The 18,653-nt window shown below is 56.8% G+C and overlaps 2 protein-coding genes across 2 annotated transcripts in view; both read right to left on the minus strand.

Moving 5' to 3' along the window:
• Window positions 1-2,352: 2,352 nt before the first annotated feature.
• Window positions 2,353-11,941, minus strand: LOC132008230 (ADP-ribosylation factor GTPase-activating protein 2). Its single transcript, XM_059386716.1, has 16 exons — window positions 11,668-11,941; window positions 11,379-11,497; window positions 10,733-10,805; window positions 10,082-10,213; window positions 9,914-9,994; window positions 9,008-9,089; window positions 8,699-8,755; window positions 7,551-7,603; window positions 6,951-7,087; window positions 6,722-6,853; window positions 4,909-5,037; window positions 4,695-4,829; window positions 3,578-3,704; window positions 3,323-3,416; window positions 3,085-3,203; window positions 2,353-2,643 (listed from the first exon to the last, which is right to left on the minus strand). Exons 1-16 carry the CDS (start codon window positions 11,737-11,739, stop codon window positions 2,623-2,625), a joined length of 1,563 nt encoding a protein of 520 aa, XP_059242699.1. The 5' UTR covers window positions 11,740-11,941; the 3' UTR covers window positions 2,353-2,622.
• Window positions 11,942-12,465: 524 nt separating this feature from the next.
• Window positions 12,466-18,653, minus strand: part of LOC132008235 (protein kinase C and casein kinase substrate in neurons protein 3) — a 7,907-nt gene continuing 1,719 nt past the window's right edge. The window contains exons 2-11 of the mRNA XM_059386731.1: window positions 17,170-17,243; window positions 16,823-16,912; window positions 16,507-16,663; window positions 15,520-15,755; window positions 15,254-15,409; window positions 14,509-14,684; window positions 14,244-14,364; window positions 13,948-14,084; window positions 13,411-13,532; window positions 12,466-13,000 (exon numbers count right to left, since the gene is read on the minus strand). Of these exons, the coding sequence (XP_059242714.1) occupies window positions 12,885-13,000; window positions 13,411-13,532; window positions 13,948-14,084; window positions 14,244-14,364; window positions 14,509-14,684; window positions 15,254-15,409; window positions 15,520-15,755; window positions 16,507-16,663; window positions 16,823-16,876 (1,275 nt within the window). The 5' untranslated portion in view covers window positions 16,877-16,912; window positions 17,170-17,243 and the 3' untranslated portion in view covers window positions 12,466-12,884. The remainder of the gene's footprint in view (window positions 13,001-13,410; window positions 13,533-13,947; window positions 14,085-14,243; window positions 14,365-14,508; window positions 14,685-15,253; window positions 15,410-15,519; window positions 15,756-16,506; window positions 16,664-16,822; window positions 16,913-17,169; window positions 17,244-18,653) is intronic.

The raw sequence follows: 18,653 nt of genomic DNA on the forward strand, positions 1-18,653 counted from the left end.
GGCCACTCAAGCCTGGACACCAGCATCAGATAATGAGCCAAGAGGGACTCCCCTCCTGCACAGGCCAGCAACCTTTCAAAGGTGCTCTCAGCTGGAATGGGCCTTCAGAAAACAAGTTCAGGGGGTTCAAGGCCAGGTTCGTAACTCTGAAGACCCTGGCCTCATACAGTTAGCACTGCAGTCTTCTAGCCAGAGTTTCTTTAAAATGTTTGCTAAGCCCCTGCTCAGGGTTGGGACAACGGGGATGCGGCTGTGAATGACAGGCCTGAGGAAGAGAAGCTTCCAGCCAAGACTGGAGGAAGGTAAAGACTGGTGGTCTTCAACTTCCTTGAATGGGCCAGGGGTCGTCCAGAAAGTAAAAGCCACCCAGAGACCCAAGCAGAACAGGCTGCCTCCTAGGATGGGGGTCACCACACTGGGCACACACATTCTCCTGGTCTCCTCTCTGCCCAGACCAGCCCCCCCCCTCCCCGACAGTTTCAGGAACTGGCTCCCCAAGGCCTGCAGAGCCAGGCCGGGGACTGGGATCTCCAGTCCCACTGAAGCCCCAAGCCCTGGAAACTCCCCAGGCCCACCATCAACTCCAGCTGCCGGCTGACTGACAGTGGTATAGAGATCCCGGTGGGCATCGCAATCACCTGGGGAGCTGGTTTACGATACAAGTGACCAAGTTCTGGCTTGGGGTGGCGGGGGCAGGCACAGAAATCTGGATTATCAACACTCCAGGTGATTCCAGAGCTGGAAGGCCCAGACCCGCACTTTGGAAATCGAGGGCTTAAAGCCCATGGCCCCTCTTTTCTAATCCTGTCTCCCAGATCAATGGTTTATCCCTGTACCCTGAGGACCCCTAAGGTAGCAGATATACTCCAGAGGCCTCTACTGGGGGAACAGATTACCAAGCTTGGGAGTTCTACACACACATTCTTTTCTCCCTAGATTTAAAAGGGTTCCATTAAGGCTGGAGATTTCATTAGTCTTTAAACTCCCCTGAGACACACACCCCAGTCAAGCCTCCTGTTGGGGTGAGGTGCGGGGCTGCTCGGCTGCTCGCCTGCCCACAGCAGTACGGCTCACTGGAGGAGTCAAATGGCCAACTAATACCAGCTCTTTCCTCCGCGTGCAACAGGGTGGTGAGGTCGAGGCTGCACTGGACCTCGCGGCAGCACAGGGCCGAGGAGCCAGGGGCCTTTGGTTTTCAGAGAAGAGACAAGCTGGAGGCCCCGGAGAGCATGCCCTCCGCTTCAGCACCATCGCCCTACCCATGTCGGTGGGAGCCCAGAGAGTGAGCCAGGGGCCTGCACTGGGCAGGGAGACGGGATCCAGAAAGGACACGACTTCACTCAGACCAAGAGCGGCCCAGGGCCCTGCCAAGGATTTATTTGACACCACTCCGTTTCAATACAAACAGTCCAGAAAGAAAGTCAAGTCCCTTTGGGGGAGGGGGCAAGGGAAGAATGGTCTGTGTGGCTTAGGAGCCCATCCCCTGTCCCCCAGTGGGCAGGGTGGGCCCAAACAGGCAGCACAGCAGGGGGAGAGGGCACCGGGGATGACACAGTGCACGGCCAGGGGACAAGGCCTGCAATTCTTTCGGTTTCTCACGCTCTCACTAGGGGGGATGCTGTCCAGGCCCCCCTTAAGACCAGGATGATACAGAAGAAAGCTGAGCCCCCAAAGCCTGCTTCTGTCCCTCATGCCCTCTGGTTCCTTGGCCAGCATTACACTCACAGCATCCAGAGCAGGGCACAGGGCAGATGAGACCCAGCATGGCCACCAAGCAGGGGAAGAAGGGACAGAGGGGCCTGTGCTCCACACCGGGTGGGATGGAAGGACTCCGAGACACTCAGGAGCAGCATCCCTCAAGTGATCACTGTAAAAAGGGGTGGTGAGACAGGACACGACCACTCGGGCCTCCAGTCTGATCCCAAGTAAAACCTTTAGGTACTGGGTCAAGTTTCTAGCCCTTAATAAGGCCCGGACGAAGGTCCTTCCCCTCCCCTGCCATCTCCTGGCAGCAGAAGAGGCCACTGGAGCAGCAAGAGCAGCAAGTCCAGAGCCTCCCTCCCCTGGGGGCTGGTCCACAACAGAACTCTTTCTAGACCTGCCCATGGGTTCCAGAGGAGGGGGGCCAAACCCCGGACAACCTGGAAGGATCCTAGAGCTGGCAAAAAAGCCTTATATGTCTCACTTTCCCTACTTGGGGGAGGGATGGACCCAGCAGAAGTTCGCCTGAGGGAACTCCTCCCCTCGCTCCCAGCGTGGCCAGACAAGGGAGCAGCAGCTTGGTTTGGGGGGGGGGGGGGGGGGGCAAAAGGGGGGGGGGGGCACCGGGGGGGGGGGGGGGGGGGGGGGGGGGGGGGGGGGGGGCAGGATCAAAGGACAGTGTCTAGCACATGGGCCAGGTGGTGTGAGGGGAGGAGAATTAGAGGGCTCAGTCTACAGGCAGAGGTCAAGGCTGGAACTGCCCATCCCCACTCACCCGAGATACTCAAAAGCCACCCAACTCACACACAACACATAAAGTAACAATTCCTCCCCAGCTTCCACAAGGCAAGCGCCCCTGGCCTTGGAATCATGGGGGTTTTGCAGCTATTGCCACCATATGCTTGAGCCGTGGCGCCTGGATCAGTAGGAACCATAGCGATCCTGGACATGGGGGAAGAAGAAAACAAAGTCCAAGCCCCTCGCTGGCAGCAGCACCCCCACCACTCTGGCAGGACTAGGGTACCCCGGGGATCGCGCTCCAATCTCACTAGGGCAGAGAGATCTCTGTGACTCAGGGAAGGGGCTGTGGCCAGATCCCAAGGGGGAAGCCCTGCCTGATCTTGAAGCTGGGGAGGCAGGAGAAAGAAGGGGAAGGTGACAAGGCCGGAGAAACCAGTGCAGGCACGGCATCCTCTCAGGGAGCGGCCCAGGCCCGGCACCCAGCTCAAAGGAGAGAAGCTGCCCCTCCAGGAAAAGAAAAAACTCTTTTTTGGGCTCAGGAGCTGGCCAGCCGCAGTGTCTGAAAGTGGTAAAGGCCAACCTCCCAGGACGACTCTCTGTGGCTTTACCCTCCTGCCACAGGCCCAAGAGCCCCAGCCTCACCTGCAAAGAGTTCATCACACCATTGGCCAGCACAGCCATCTTCCCGGCCACAGACTTGACACCCTGCTTAAACTGGGCAATGTCCGCCGTGGGGAGCACGTTGCCCAAAGATACGCTACCTGTAAAGGCAAGGGAAAGGGGGGCTTAGAGCCCTGAGGGCAGCACTTCCCAGCCCACAGGCCCTTCCAGTCCCGCTCACGGGCCAGGCCCAGTGTGCACCTTACCCGTGCAGCCCTACCTGCTCCATGAGTCCCATCCACGTCCCCAAAGAGGTCAGAAGAGCTGATGGCACTGCTTCCTGAGAGCTGCTGGAGTCGAGACCGGGCTTCGTGCTGTGGTGAGGAAAGAGGAAGGCCTAGGGAATGTTTTGGCCGAAGACTCAAAAACTCCTTATCCGCCGAGACCACTCGGTGCTAAAGCCCAAAGCAACCACAAGTAGGAAGCTCCCACCCCACCTGCTGCCTCCAGGCTCAGAACCAACAACTCCACTTACCTCAGCATCCACCTCCCTCCCGAAGAACATGTCCGATGAGATGGCTTTGGCTCCTGCAAATTTCTGGCGCGCTTCGCTGGACTCGAGGCCTGAGCTCCGGCTTTCCACCTCCCTTCTGTTTGTGACTCTGCGGGGTGGATGTGGGATACCTCTGATCCTTCCCATTACCATTGGAGCCCAGTCGTACTAATCCCATTACTAACAGAGACTGCAAACAGTGCCAGTGGCCTCCCGCGCTGCTCACTGTGGCCCCATCTGGCTGTGGCCCTGGGACTCATGGACCCTCTTTCCTGGACGAGATCCCTCTCTTCCCCACACTGAAGCCGGGGCACAAGAGAGCTTATGGTGCCTCTGCCAGGCCGCACAGACATGCAGTTTAGAGGGGACCAATCTTCTGCCCCAAACTTCTAGAGCGTCATCAAAGTCTAGGACATCGATACATCACTACTGCCAGTCTCCTCCAAATGACGACTGACCTAACACTAGGGTGACCATATGACTCTGTCCATCTGAGTTTATACCTACTCTTCTGGCATTTTCACCCTCAAAAGCCTCCCAGTGTGGACATAAGTGTCTGGTCACTCCCATCTCCCACTGACATGCACAGACCCTGGCCTAGGTGCTTTGTAAGTTTCGTTACATTTAATTCTTCCAGGGACCCTGTGAAGTCACTACTTATGTCCCTATTTTACAAATGATTTGCAAGCCATTCATCAGTTAAATCTTGCCCAGATTATAATAAGCTTAAAAAGAAAAAAGAAAAAAAAAAGTAACATGGTGACCAGAGACCCATAAATCCGGGTGGTCAGGATTAAAGCATAAAATCAGGACCCTCACACCAGAGAAACAGACCCTGAACTAAAGAAGCTGCTAAGCCTTCTGTGACGACAAAGCACAGCTCAAACCAAAGCCTGATTCCCGTACCACCTGACAGCCACCAGCCACAAGTGGCTAAACTTACTAATATTAAATTAAAAACCCAGCTCCTCAGCCGCACCAGCCACGGGTGAAGAGCTCAGGAGCCTCCCCGACCCCGCCACCTGGCAGAGAGCAGGTACACAGCACATTCCCGTCCCAGGAAAATCCTGCTGGGCGGTGCTGCCCTAGCCCACTCCACCTTTCTGAAAGAGGCCGGATGCTGGAGATGGTCACTTCTGGCTTCTTCTCCTCCGTCCGGTCCATGCCCCAGGCGGCATCCGAATCCCACCGGGAACTGAAACTTTCCCCCAAGGAGAAGGGGTTGTCCTTGTACCTGGTGAGTCGGAAGAGTGGCTCAGAAAAGTTTGATGAGGAACATGGTGGCCAAGTCTGCACCCCAACAACAGCCTTACTTCGGGGGTCCAGAGGCGAAAGTACCAACATCATCAAACAAGTCGAGCTGCGAGCGGGAGGATTTTGCACTCACGGGCGTTTCCTGCTCGATCACCTGCATCTCAGACAGCACCGAGTGAGAGACGGAGCTGTGGGGACAAGCAGAGCCGCCCAAGAGCAGCTGTGAGCGGCGGTGCACCACTGGAGAGTCCTCTCCCCGGGCCTGAGCCCCAGGCTGGGCCAGACCCCGCAGGGAGCGCTCGGGGCCACGCACAGCCAGAGGACACCCTTGACTGTCCGCACGTCGGCTATTCTCTCAAAGCAGGCCTTCCCTGGCAAAGGACTGTTCGTCCGCCTCTTACTTTAATGACGTGCATCAAACAGTAGTGCTCTCAGTCCTTAAAAACAACTCAACAGGCTTGCTGCACCGCGGGCCACATCGTTTGCCAAGATTGACATGTCCACACGGAAAAGATGCACAAATGCCCCAGAACCAGGAAACGGAGTCTAGTGGAATCAAAGACGAATTCTAGACTTTCGATCTCCCTTAAAAACAGAATACTGGACGGCAATCCTGGCGATAGTGAGCTTGTGAGCTCCGCCAGTGGTCTGATTTACTGAAGTGCGGCACCGCCGCGCAGAAGGTATTACTATGTCTTTCTGCAGGTGAGAAAATGGACTCCGAGCAGCTCAGCAACTTGCCTAAAGCCCACACATCTTATAACTGGCACAACTAGAGGCTGAACACAGAACTATTGATTCCAAATTCAGTATTTTGTGCCTTTATCCTCTACTTCTCTGAAAGAAGATAAGGCTGGCTATTTCTGCTTAATCTTTTCAGAGCACGTGCCAGCTGGATTTAAGTAACTCCATTTCCTTCCATGTGCTGCTTGTATAACACACAGCTAATCAGGGAAACATCACATTTTAAGCCCAGAAAGGACTTTAGTTCTCTTTTTTTTGCAATGCAATAGAATCTTTAACTTAAATCCAGACTACCCTACTTAAAACCCTACTGTACAACATTCATCTTCAGGGTTCTGCCAGCTGAAAGCTGTAGATATTTTGTAATGAGTTTAAGTGAAATTAATCCTTAAGATGCCTCTGTGGAGGAAGACACAGGAGGAGAGCGAGGCACCAAGAATTAGCACCACTCGCCCAACGCTGCCTCTTCACCGGGAGACCGGACAGCAGCCCCAGGGCCCGGTGCTGTCCCACATTCTGGCTTTTAAGAGAGATCAAAAGTCTAGTACCACTGAAATCTCTAGATGCAAGCTCTTAGTGCAGAGCAAACAAAATGGGTAAGAGAACTGGTTTGTAGTCCTTGCTTTGTTTTTAAGAAAACCACAGCAACATAAGCCCAGTGGTCCTGAAACAGGAAGAATATTGTTGACGCAAAGAGCATTTGTCTAGGGGCATTTCTCGGTGTTATCGTGCCTGGCAGCAATGGTGTTTAGTGGACAAGGATTAGGGATGCTAAGAGCCTTGCAATTCTCAGGGAAGTCTTAAAAAATAAAGTCTTAAAAACTCATAAAAAATAAGGAAACGTCCCACCAAAGTGCTGTCAGTACCCCATTAAGCAACATCATCCTACCCTCTTGGGAGTATCGAAAAAGCACCCAATTCTATTTCTTTCATTTGACAAACACAATGAGCACAGACCTACTCTGTGACAAGCACTATACTAGGCACTTTCAGACAATTAGCAAAGCCATCTATCTGTTTAGCCTCGGGGAAGACTGAGCCTCAAAACCCAAACTGCTGGGAAGAATTTGCAGTGGCTCCCAGGAGAACGGTGACATTTCTCTGCCACACCCCAGAGCTAAGTCTCACCTGCGGGACACCAAGCCCATGCCCAACCTCTCTGCCTGTTCTCGCTTCTTCCCTTCCAGATTCTGTAGCTTCTTCTCCTCCTTCTTACGGTCAATTTGGAGCTCCTGGTAGGCCAGGCGCATAGAGGCAACCCTTGGGAGGAATAAACGTGTCAGAGGCCGGCTCACGTCCTCACCGTCCCACCAGCCACCCAATCCCCGTGAGCTGAGGCCGCTTGGGGAACGCTCACATGGACTCCTCGGCCTGCTTCTTGGCATCAGCTGCCTGCTGCTCACGGAGCTTCTCTGCCACCTGGGCCTGCCGCTCGATCTCACTGAAGCTCTGGCTGCTCACCTTCTGGGCCCCGAGGCCTTTCTTGGCACCCAGCTGGGAGGAGAAGGATGGGAGGGAGGCCTTGCCAACAACCACAACTCTTCTGCTCCCTCCCAAGCATGGGTCCTCTAGCCATACCACCAAAGGAAGCATTCCTTCTTAACAATTAGGGTAAAAGAACAGGGAGCCCAGCCGGCATGCTCAAGAAGGAGAACAGCGGCTCTGCTGGAGTTGGGCACAAGGTGGCTCTCCCTGTGCACAGCAGAGGCCTCAGGGCCTGCGAACAGCAGGTAATGCTGACCAGGACCGGTCTGTGCCAGGCCCCTGATGCGCACAATCACACTGACTCTTCCCTGGGCCCCCTTAAAGAGAAGCATCTGGACAGCCCTTTCATAGTCAGGGTTCATAAAAGTACATCTGCCAAAGTCACAGAGCCAATAAGCGGCAGGGTCAGGGGTGCATCCAGGTTGTCTAGCACTAGCTCCTAACCACCACCACACTGCCTCTCTCCACCTACCCCTTTCTTAGCTCCTGCTGGCTTCTTCTTGCCAATGAGGGAGGTTCTCGGTTCTGTGTAAGAAAGAAGATGGGGCATGAGTGAAGACAAAGGGAGGTCAGAGGTGGCGGCTCTGTGGAGTCCACACTGTGCAGCTTCTGGGCAAGAGCTTCTACAAAGAACTGCTTCAGGCAGAGGAAGGCAAGGCTGCTTGCCACCCACCAGCCCCAACCAATGGCACTGGCAGAGTCCAAGCCAAGGACAGACAGACAAAGTTAGGCGAGGCTCCCAACTCCCAGCACACTGAGATAAGAATCTAGACCCAAAGCACCAGAGACTGTCACAGTCCCTGAACCAACACGAGGACCGCTAGGCAGGGTTAGGCAGGCTGGTTAAATACCAGCCTCAGCTCCTATAGCAGGGAGCTGACATGCAAGGGGCTGGGCTCCCCAAGCAGCTGTTGGTTACCTCTGGCAGGAAGGGCCCCTTTAGGTGACAGACACATGGACTCTAGAGAGAAAGACTTATGACTAACAAGGGGTCCACCCCAGAGCCTCAATACAGCTCCTGAGCCCAGAGGCCAAAGTTCTCCACAGAGGCCTCTTAAGAGCCTCACTTCAGACCAAACCATGCCAGCCTTCGCATGGGCTCAGTTTTAGTCATTTGCTAGGCTCCTGCCCCAACCCCCAAGGGTCAACAGAACCACCAAGGTCAGCAAACACTGTTCTAATGCTGAGCCAAAACTAAAGAACACTAAGGAAAGTAATAAAAGAACCGAAAGGCCAGAGACAGGCTGAGAAAGGACAGTGTTGCCTCCAGGTGTGAGAGCTGCATGCCCGTCCCATGAAACGGACCAGATACGCCAATCTGCCCTCAGACTCCAGGGTTAGGTGTCCAGTCTCATACTGGCCTCCCCACACTTCGGCTAGACCCAGCTCCACATTCGGAGGCAGACCCCAGGTCTTGTCCACCAGCTACCCACTTTATCAACTCAAAGTCCTTGCACCTAATGCTGCAGCCACAAACCCAGTCCCAGTCCCCACTCCCGAGAGGTCAGATGCTCAATCTCATGACCTCAGTCCACACGACCAGGCAAGAACAAACCCGAAAAGAGTCCTGGAGGCCCACCCTCTCCCAGTCACCCTGCACCTGCCAGGCGGCATACTGACCCAGAGAGGCTTTGGGTGAGGTGCCAAGCAGGTCCATGTTGGGGCCCTGTTCCGGCTCTGTGGATGCAATGGTGGGAGTTAGGTGTAAAGCACAACGCTTGCGGTGACTTTCCCTTACAGGAGGTGACAGGGATGAGTAGGGAACGCCCACTACGTCCTCCAAGAGACTGAGAAGAATCTTAACCCACCGAGAAACACAGGAACACCCCCCCCACACACATTCCAATCCTCTTGGTCCGATGTCCCCTTCCTAGGCCCAAGTCCTCTACCAATGCCAGGGCACCTGGTTGAAATCTGGACTGAACTCACGTGCCAGGCTACTGATCTCTGCAGAAGGGGCTAGCTGCTGCGTCTCTGCTGGGTCTGGGGCTGGTACTTTCCAGGCAGGGGGCTGAAAAACAAGCCAGATCACAGAAGCTTGAATGAGCCACTCCTCCTGACAAGGAGTGCCAAGAACCCATAGGTACCTTGTGGGGACGAGGCGCTCCTCAAGCCCATACGAAAAGAAGACTGGAGGCCAGTGAGTAAAAGCATAGCTGCTATTGCCAATGGAAGAAAGAAACCAGAAATTCACAGCTACCTCCAGCCTCCAGGACTCACTTAGAGCCAGAGTTCATTGCCCTAATTTCACAACAACTAACAACTATTGGGCACTTACCACCTGCCAAGCACAAGTCTAAAGGCCTTTCACATATAAATACACTTAATAAGGACAAACCCTGTGCAGCAGATAGAGCTCTTTTAGAGTCACAGGTTTTGACGGGTTAAATGACTTAGCCACCATCCTAGAAATGCTAAGAAAAGGAGCAGGAAATCAAACTAAGAATCTGAATTCAGCACCCAATGCCAGTAGACAGGAAACCTCCTGCCACAGGTGGGCTGCTGGGAGGGAATCCTTTCATTGTCCCCAACCACAGGAAGAACCCAGGAAAAGTTGTCTGGAGCTCCTGACACCTCCTGAGCTTTCAAAAAGCTTCTCTTCCTCCCTACTATCCCAGTTTATAGGGGTCCATTCCTAAGGATGGGCACAGTGCACACCTACTTATAGGAGGAGGAAACGTCTGGGTCTACCCAGCAGTGGGCCGCAGACACTCCCTCCTGAGGTCTCATACCAAGTGAATGGACTCCATGCCACATGATCACAGAAGGCATTGGCCTGGTAAGTAAGCCACCTGCCAGCAACAACCATGTGAAATACTCCTTGTGGGCACTCACTTGAGAGTGTTCCGTGAAGAAATCAGAGTCCTTCTTCTCCGGGGAGTGACTGGCAGCATTACTCATATTGTCTATCCAAAGCTAGAAGGAAGAGGACAGCCTTGAAACACAGGGCCCTGAATATTCCCACTCACCCCACTACCCCCGCCCTGGGGAACAGGCACTTACATCAGTGCCATGCCTCGCCAGGGCTGCACTCCCCAGCTGCCGGATCTTTTCCCGGTACATCTGGGCCGCTCGGCTATTATATTTCGTGTTGGCATCACTGGCTGTACATCCATGTTGGCGGAAGAAAGCTGTCTGGAGAGCAAGGAAGAGAGGAGTGCATGCTACAGGTGATTCCCCAGAGCAAAAGAGGCCCCCCTTGTAATAGAGGGTTAATATTTACATATGATAAAATACACCCTACTGACACCAGCAGTTCTTCACAGAGGCAAAGATCCCCAGCAATGCCTGTGAAAAAACAGCCTCCCATTCTCTGAGAGCTGACTGCACCTCAGCCCTCACTCGGCCCTGCCTGCAGACAGCATGCCATCCCCCCCTTGCCCATCCTTCATCCAGGCTCACGAGATCTGGATGACTGTGGAGGCCCCAACTACTCATTTAGCCTCTCCCCAAGAACATCTGTCCAGTTCAGTTTGAATCCGAAGCCCAGTTGAGAAAAACCAATTTCCAGGTTTAGAGAATAGTGTACAGTGTTGCTACAGACCAGAAAATCCTCTGAAAAGAGATAATGACAGGGCCTCCTAGGAAGACACTGTAAAGTTAGAACCCAAGCAGAAGAATGGGGGTGGGGAGGATGGTAAGAAGGAGCTTTACCGCATTGGCATTTCCGCCGACCTGCATACACCTCAGCTGGAACCAGTTCCAGTTGGAATCCAACTCTGTGGACCTGTGTGCAAGGGCTGCATGTCACCCACCAGGAGATACCAGGAGACGCTTCCTGGCAGACGCATACCTGTCATCTGGCCTCGGGCTGCAGTAGGCGCCCAGGAAACATTAATCAGCCACCACCCTATTTCCTCCACTTTACCTGGTCCATGAAAGGTTTGCTCTTCAATTATCTAGTCAAAAGAGTAGTAATTATTGTCCAGATCCGAAAGGAGATCGAATTCTCAAGCGCTCAAGCTTGGATTTGGCTTTCCCCTTAAGGACGTTCATAGTTCATAGTCTTGCTCCAGACATACTCGACCAAACTGATCAGCAACAAGATCAATGCAGCTAACTTTTCCCTGAAACTAATACTCGGAGTGTCAAGTTTAACCAACAGGAAAGAAGGAAATTTTAACCTATACGCGGACACAAGCCGCCTATGTGGCAAGGGGCCCACCCAGAAGGCTCCCTCCCGTGGGCAGCCACTGGACCCCTCCCTGGCCAAGCGGTCCAATCGAGGCAGCGACTCTCCCTTACTAAGCCCACAGCCCTGGCCGGCCAGGTAAGCACAGTAGCCGCAAGAAGACCCCACCTGATGAAGCTGAGATGGACGCCCAGGGAGCGGTGCACCCCGGAACAGTCAATGCACAAGAAAACACCATACGTGATGCTGGCCCAACTCGGATTCTTGGCGCCACAGTCGAAGCAGGCCTGGGTGAAGGAGGCGATAAGCCAATGGTTAGGGGCCCCGAGTCGAGGCCGGATGCAGACACGCCAGGTAAACAGCCCACGTCCGCCCCTCTCCCTCCCTCACGCCCCAGGGGAGACAGGAAAATCCCTCCCCGCTAGCGCCGGACCCCACGCGCCTCCCGCTCGCGCACCTTGTTGGTCGGAATTCCGCGAAGCCGCTTGAAAAGAGTCTGGATTTCGGTCTTGCTCGGTTCCGCCGCCATTTTCTCTCCTTCCCAGACACCAGCGCGACCGACGGGTCCTGTCGCGGGCCAATCCGCAGCGCGGAAGGCGGGGCACCGAGGGGGCGCCCACAGCGCCCTCGCCAGCCGGGGGTGGGGCGATCTGTCCAAGATCTGGACCAATGAGCAGCGGCGGAACCGGAGCGGAGCCGGCGGCCGCCGCCGTCTCTACAATGGTCGCGGGACCCACGCCGCGACACGCCGGGGCCAATCCGCAACCAGGGCGGAGCGACGGCTCGTCGGCGGACCCAAACCTCGCGCGACCGCCACCGGACGCCCTGCCACCCCCGGCAGGTGGCGCAACCTCCCAGAAGGCCACGGCTGCGAGGCTGAGGGCAGGTGGCCAGGGGCCGCGGCTGGGGCAAGTTCCCGATGCATGAGTAATGATTAACAGTTCTACCCTGCACTCGGGATCTCACCGGCCTGAACGGGAAGACAAACGGGCTGGGCTCCTGTCCGGCCCAGAACTCAGTACCCAGCCACCAACCTTGGCGGGCTCACTCCAGGCCCAACCTTGAGTACCTCCCACCCCAGATTAAGGTCCCCAGAGCAGATACCAGCCAGAGCAGATAACCAAACTGGCCAACCTTTGCCCATGACACACTCTAGGCCCACAGACCTCCCCGCTCTGGAGTGCCTCTCTCCAGATGCTTTCTGCAGCCTGACAAAGGTGGACTATCAGAAAAGATGCACACAAGCCTGACGGTGTTGGGTTTTTTCTCCAAGTTTAATACACACTAGAATAAACAACAAAAGAGTGCCGCTAGCCCAGAACTACACTCACCCTAAGACCACCCCAGGAACCCCAAAACACTGAGACCAGGAACTGGGTCCACAGCTCCTGGGGAGACCCACCCATTCCTGGAGAGGCCCGGGCACCCCTGAGCCCTTCTGTCACCTCCTGACCTCCCCCATCTTCCCCCTCAGCCTAGACTCCGCCTTTCCCTACCAGTCCCTTTCTTGATGCAGGCCACTCCCCACCCTGGGCCCCAGGACTTCCTCCCTCCTCAATGGACAGAAGGGCAGCAAGGGGCACCATGGTCCAGGGCCTTCAGGTCCAGCTGTCCAAGAGAAGCAGGGCCCTGATGCAGGGTGGAGAAATGCTGCAGAAGGGCTGTCACAGGAGGTCAGGCCCCCACACACTCCACATAATTGGCCGGGTACAGACCAATGCGACCACTCTGCAGTTGGCCCTGGCACCAGCCCTGCTCATCCTCCTCGCTCATCTTCAGCAGCTCCTCCCCTGGGGAAAGGGGTTTCGTCATTGCCCATTGCCCTGGCCCAGCCCCGATCCTGCAACTGGGTCAAGGACTGAGGAGGGGGAGGAGGTAGTAGGAGAACGCAACTAGGAGAAGAGACATGCCTGAGGCGAAGAAAGGTCAAAGTCAGCAAGCACCCCACCCCAGACCCTGAATGCATCAAGCAGGCCCCAGCCGGTGACTTCCCCAGCCAGTGACTTTGAGAGATCAGAGAGGGCCCAGAGCAGACACTCTGATGCCTGGAGTCTGGACCCAGAGCAGCCTTGCAGAATCAGACAACTGGACTTGGGAAGCAAGCATCAGGCTTCCCTTTTCCACACCCCTGCTCAGGTTTTAAAGGAGTGGGGAGGGTGGCTGAAGCCTGGAAAGGAACAGGAAAGGGGTCCCTGCATACCTGCTCGGAAGCTCAGCTCATCAGCTTCCTGGCCAGCGTAGTCGTAGAGTGCCCGCACCCGCACCCCGGTGGCAGCCTTCCGGGTGTTCTCCTCGTCCGACCACTCCTCATCCTGCCCACCGCTACAGAGGGGAGACAGACAGTGGCAGGCTCAGGGCACAAGGACCACCATTAGTCAGAGAGTCTACGACCCAGGACAAAGGGTCCCCCTCTGGAAGAACCCTGGGAAAGGCAGGTGGAAAAGAACTTAAAGATCCTGGTCTGACCTCTGCCATTTGTACCCGTGAGCCTGGCACGCTTCCCACCACCCAGGGCGGACATGAGCACTAGATGAGCACGAATGCAGGCACCGGCGGGTGAGGCTAAGCCACCATGAACACTGGCATCATGACAACTACTAAGCAGGGCCTGAGGCTCCTGGCACCAATTTGCAACCCAGTTCAGGTGTAAGGGGAATGAAGAGAAGGAGACAGAGGGCAAGAGGGCAGGACAGGGGCCCAGCTTTTTCCTCCCCACAGCCAGGTTCCTGGCTCTCACCCTGGGGACCCCGGGGACTGGGGTGGGGGTGCAGCGCCATCTCTTGTGGGCACGATGCTGGTCAGAGTAACCTCATCAGGGCTCCGGCCTCCCTTCTCCTTCCTGCTAATTGTCCTCTGTGTATCCAAGGACCACTCCTGTGGGGACAGTGCTGAGGGTCAGGCTGGGTTGCAGGCTGTGGTGGTAGCCAGAGCCATTCAGACCTTCACCTACCTCCTCCGGAGCCCCAGCCTCCCTCCTGCGGTCCAGGCTGAGCCCGCAGCCCCTTCCAGCCCCGGGCAGCCCGGAACACTGACCTCGAACTGTGGCCAGTTCATGGCCATGCCCGGCCCGTGGGTGCTGCGCCACCAGTGCAAATCCTCCTCATCGCTGACTGCCTCAATGCCCTGATGCAGATCTCGGTGGAGTTCATGGAACCTGAAGCCCAAGGCACCACTTCAACCTGGGGAGCCCGGAGCCCCAGTACCCCCCTGAAACTCATTCCACCTGGCCAGAGCCTGGGAGAGACAGAGCAGACCCAGCTGTACCCCCAGACCTCCAGGCCCCCCTCGCAGGCCACACCTCTCGCTGCTGGAGAGGTCGAGGTGCTGGTGCAAGGTGAGCAGCATATCCTTGAAGAAGAGAAGCCGCTGGCGCTCGGCCGCCTGGCAGCTCTCAAAGGCCTGCTCCATGTCCTCCATGTAGCGCGGGGTGTAGCGATGCAGCTCCGCCAGTGTCTGCTCGTAGTGGCTTTTCATCTGCGTGGGGCAGGAGGGGCCTGGTGAGGACCAGACCTGCTTCCACTCGGGACACCACTCACATTTACAGAGCACGGCCCGGGGAGCGAGACCCCTGGCCGGGCACTAGCGGCCATTAAGCTGCAGACCCAGCTCCGGCCATCCAAGACCCCAGCTGCCGAACAGGCCAGGGGACAACCTGGGCACAGCCACTTTAAGGGTCTGGGGAGTGAGGATGGAGGGTGAGATGAGGTCCACCTCGAGGAGCGAGGAGCGGGGAGAAATCAGAACAGGCTTCATGGAGGAGGTGGAAACTGAGCAGAGGACAGGCAGGGCGGGAGGACAGGGCGCTCTAGCAGGGCAGGCAATGTGAGAGCTTGTGGTTGGGGGCAGGCACAGCAGAAGGAACGGAGCTGGAAGGTCTCCTCAACCCTGAGACCCTCCCAACGCCTGAAACGGAACCATTTCTTTCCCGGGGAAAGCATCAGGTTTCTCTGGCTCCTCTCTTAAATGAGGGTCTGGAGAGCAGGTAGCCCATGACGATGAGGGCGGCAGAGCGTGGGGCCAGGGAGAGAGAGGGCTCCCGCTACCTTCTCGGCCTCCCGGGCGCAGCGTTCCACCCGCTCCTGCAGTTTGCGCAGCTGCTCCTGCGACACGGCGCTGTCGGCCTTCGCGTGGCTCTCCCGAGTCTGCGCCGTCTTCTCCTCCTTCCGTGCAGCATGGTAGCTCTTCTTGGAAGCCTCAACCTGGCACGCACGGCGACAAATGTGGACCCTGCGACGCCGAGCCCCGCCCCCCCCCCCCCCCCCCCAGCCCAGGTGGGATTCAGGAAGGGACCGATCCTTCCCCAGCTCACCTCCTTCAGCCTCTTGAGCCAGGGCTTCTGGGCCTTGCGGAAGCCGTCCTCGGCAGCCCGGCTCTCGCGGAAGCCCCCCAGCACAGGCCGGTGGAAGGCCCCCCGCTGCCAGGCGCGCACCCGCTCACTGTCCTGGCCCTGCAGCTTCTCGCGGACCTCCAGGTGCAGCGCGCTCAGCCTCTCGGCCGCGGTGAAGAAGGCGTGCCAGGCCTTCTCCAGCGTGCCGTACTGGGGGCCTGCAGGGAGGGGGGGAGGGGCTGGGACCCGGCCAGGGACACAGCCAGAAACAAGCCTCCCCTCCAGCCCCCCACACCCCAAGGTGCTGCCGTGGGGGCCAGGCCCAGTGGGCGGGGTGTGAAGAGGAACAAGGAAGAGGTCAGCGGCTACTTGTGGATATAGGACATTTCGTGGAATCCTTATCCACCACCATGGAAACTGTTACAATCAACATTTAACAGGCAAAAAGCAGCCCGGAAAAGTGAAGCTTATACCCAAAGCATTACAGCTACAAGTTAACGGCCCCAAACATTACAGCTGAGATGCAAACCCAACTCTGTGGCATGAACCACTACACTCTATTGCCTCAGAGGGAAGAACGAGCTTGGTTAGGATGGAAAGATCCCCAGCTCCCGAGTGGAAGGCCTAGGTTCAAGTTTCAGCACTTTCTAGCTGTGTGACCTCAGGCAAATCACTTAACCTCTCTGAACTTCTGGATTCCCCTCTAGAAAATGGGTAGTACAAGATCATCTCCACCACCGGGCTGTTAGAAGTATCAAAATAACTCACGACCATACTTTGCAAACTCTTAACAGCTAGGTTATTCTTAACAACTGCAAGAATAATCAGGAAGCTCTTCCCTGCTCAGTGGAAAGGCATACATGAAATCCTCAAATTTTCCATAAAAGGTGCAAAAAAGAAGCTCCCTCGCCTTGTCTCCCACACCCTCAGCGGCCCTCTGCTCCTGGGGAGGCCCAAGTGCCGGCTCACCCTTTTCCACAGTGCCCCTCCACTTGCGGGCCCAATCAGCCAGCTGCTGGGCATAGACCTTCTCAATGCGGGCACGCTCCTGGAAGCAGCTGACCAAGTCCCCGCATAGCCGATGCCCATCCTCCACCCGCTGCACGGTCCGCCTATAGTTGCCAGCCTGGGGCGGACAGGAGAAAGGCAGTGTCGCTGGGGAGAAGCCCCCTCCAGGGCTGGGGCTGACGGCTGGGCTCCTCCCGGGGACAGGTGGCTGAGCCCAGGCTGGCAGAGGGGGTGGGCATTTCAGTGCCACCTCCAATCCTAGGACCCAGCTGCTCACCTCCCAGAAACTGCCCTCCAGGGCCTCCCCTCCAGCGTCTTCCTCTGGAGCCATGGCGTTCCTGCAGCACGGAATGGTGGCGGATGGGTGCTGCGGAGGGCAGAGGAGTAAGCAGGGAAGCCAGATGTACATTTTTGGGGAAAGGAAAAGATCCTTTCCTATCCCTGGACTTACGCCTCACGGCTATCCTCACCACCCAGCGAACTGTCAGAGCTAGGACTTCACAGGTGGGGGATCTGGAAGGTCCCGGGAGGGGCTGGGATAGGGGAAAGGGTGGCCCCTTCAAAGCTCTTCCTTGGGCCTCAAGTCTACCCACCCCCTCCCCCACCCAGCCTCTTTCCACCTACCTGGGGCCTAGAGATCACTTTCGGGGGCCCGGATGTCCAACTCTCAAAGCTGCCACTGTGATTCTGCCTTGAAGCTGATGAAAGCAAGCCAAGGGGTGAGGGCAGGGATTTGGAGCGTCCAGGGCGGTGCCCAGCTCCCCCAATATAGCAACTGCTGTCAGAAGCGCCAGACTCCAGCCAGGAGAATGCCAGGCGGGTCACACGATCCAGCTGGGGATCAGGCTCAGGCGGCGGTGGGGGTGGATGGTGGGCAGAGGGCCCCAGGGCCCCCCCTTTCCCTGCTGCAGATGACAGGGGAGCATACCTGCCCATGCTGGGCCCCTCTGCCTTTCCCCGGACAACAAGACGACTCTTTACCAGACCAGGCCAAATCGGAGGGTGCCGGGCCACACTCCGGTGACTCCCTTTGCCCGAAAAAGCAGACTGGGAGCCAGGAGGCCTGAGTGCGATCTTGGCCAAGAAGCTTGAACAAGTGCTTTTACTGTCATCTCCTAAGGAAGCCTCGGCTCCCGGGTGAGGCGGAAATTCTGCCTCCTGGTCTTCTGTGCCCGGGCTGGTCTCAGACTCAAACCACGCAATAAGCAACAAATGTGAGGGGCCTGACAGTCACAAAGGGCATTCATCCTGTTCCACAGCATCCACTGAGGTCCCACAAACCTCCCCGGGGAATGAGTAGCTCAGCCCCGCCCTCAAAAAGCCCAGACTCTGGGGCAGCATGGGGGATTCCGACGGGCCACCAGCCAATTGTAAGAGTGTGCTCCAGAACCGTAGAGGAGGGCAAGGAGGATTCCAACCCCAGAGCCACCACCCTGGAGGCCAGAGAACACAGTGGCACGCGGCCACTCCCCTCCTGCCTCTTGGCAGTGGCTCAGCTGTCCCTACCCTAGCACTGACTCAAGCCCCTAGAAGGAAACCGCTTCCTCCTCTGAGCAAGCCCAAGGGACACTGCCGGACCCAGGAGGGCAGAGTGTGTGCCCGCTGTCCCAAAGCAGGGCTCTGTCACACTCCTCCCCTCCTGACAAGCTGACAAGCCACTATCCATCCTTCCAAACTCAAACTGAAGCATCTTCTCCAGAGTCTCCCAGACCCCATTCCTCCACCGCCATTCACACAGGCCCTTGTGAGCCCTCCGTCAGGCTAGATATTGTGTATTGCATTGGATCGTCACTGACGGGAGAGGATCTGTCCCCAGCCACTGACAGAGGGCGTCCCGTCCGTGTTTTTTCAGGCCCTGGAGCTGGTGGCTGAAGGAAGAAACACGACGTCCCCCTAAGGACCAGGAGACCTGCTGGCTATAGCAACAGTGAGAAAGCTTGGCCTGGGTGGGATGAAGCCCTAAGCTAATAGGAGACAGAGCTCAGGCCTGCCTTGGAGGGGCCTGGGGACAGAGCAGGAGAGGGACAGAGCTCAGGCCTGCCTTGGAGGGGCCTGGGGACAGAGCAGGAGAGGGACAGAGCTCAGGCCTGCCTTGGAGGGGCCTGGGG

The sequence above is a fragment of the Mustela nigripes genome, unplaced genomic scaffold (assembly GCF_022355385.1).
Source record: "Mustela nigripes isolate SB6536 unplaced genomic scaffold, MUSNIG.SB6536 HiC_scaffold_76, whole genome shotgun sequence".
In the NCBI taxonomy this organism is placed as follows: Eukaryota; Metazoa; Chordata; class Mammalia; order Carnivora; family Mustelidae; genus Mustela; species Mustela nigripes.

What these genes read in the sequence shown, in the direction of transcription:
- LOC132008230 (XM_059386716.1), bottom strand. Translation starts at nt 11,739, where the DNA reads ATGGCGGCGGAACCGAGCAAGACCGAAATCCAGACTCTTTTCAAGCGG. An exon ending in ATGGGCTTGGTGTCCCGCAG is followed by an intron (nt 5,038 to 6,721) that starts GTGAGACTTAGC and finishes TTGTCCCCACAG; the next exon opens with CTCCGTCTCTCACTCGGTGC. An exon ending in TTCGCCTCTGGACCCCCGAA is followed by an intron (nt 4,830 to 4,908) that starts GTAAGGCTGTTG and finishes CCGACTCACCAG; the next exon opens with GTACAAGGACAACCCCTTCT.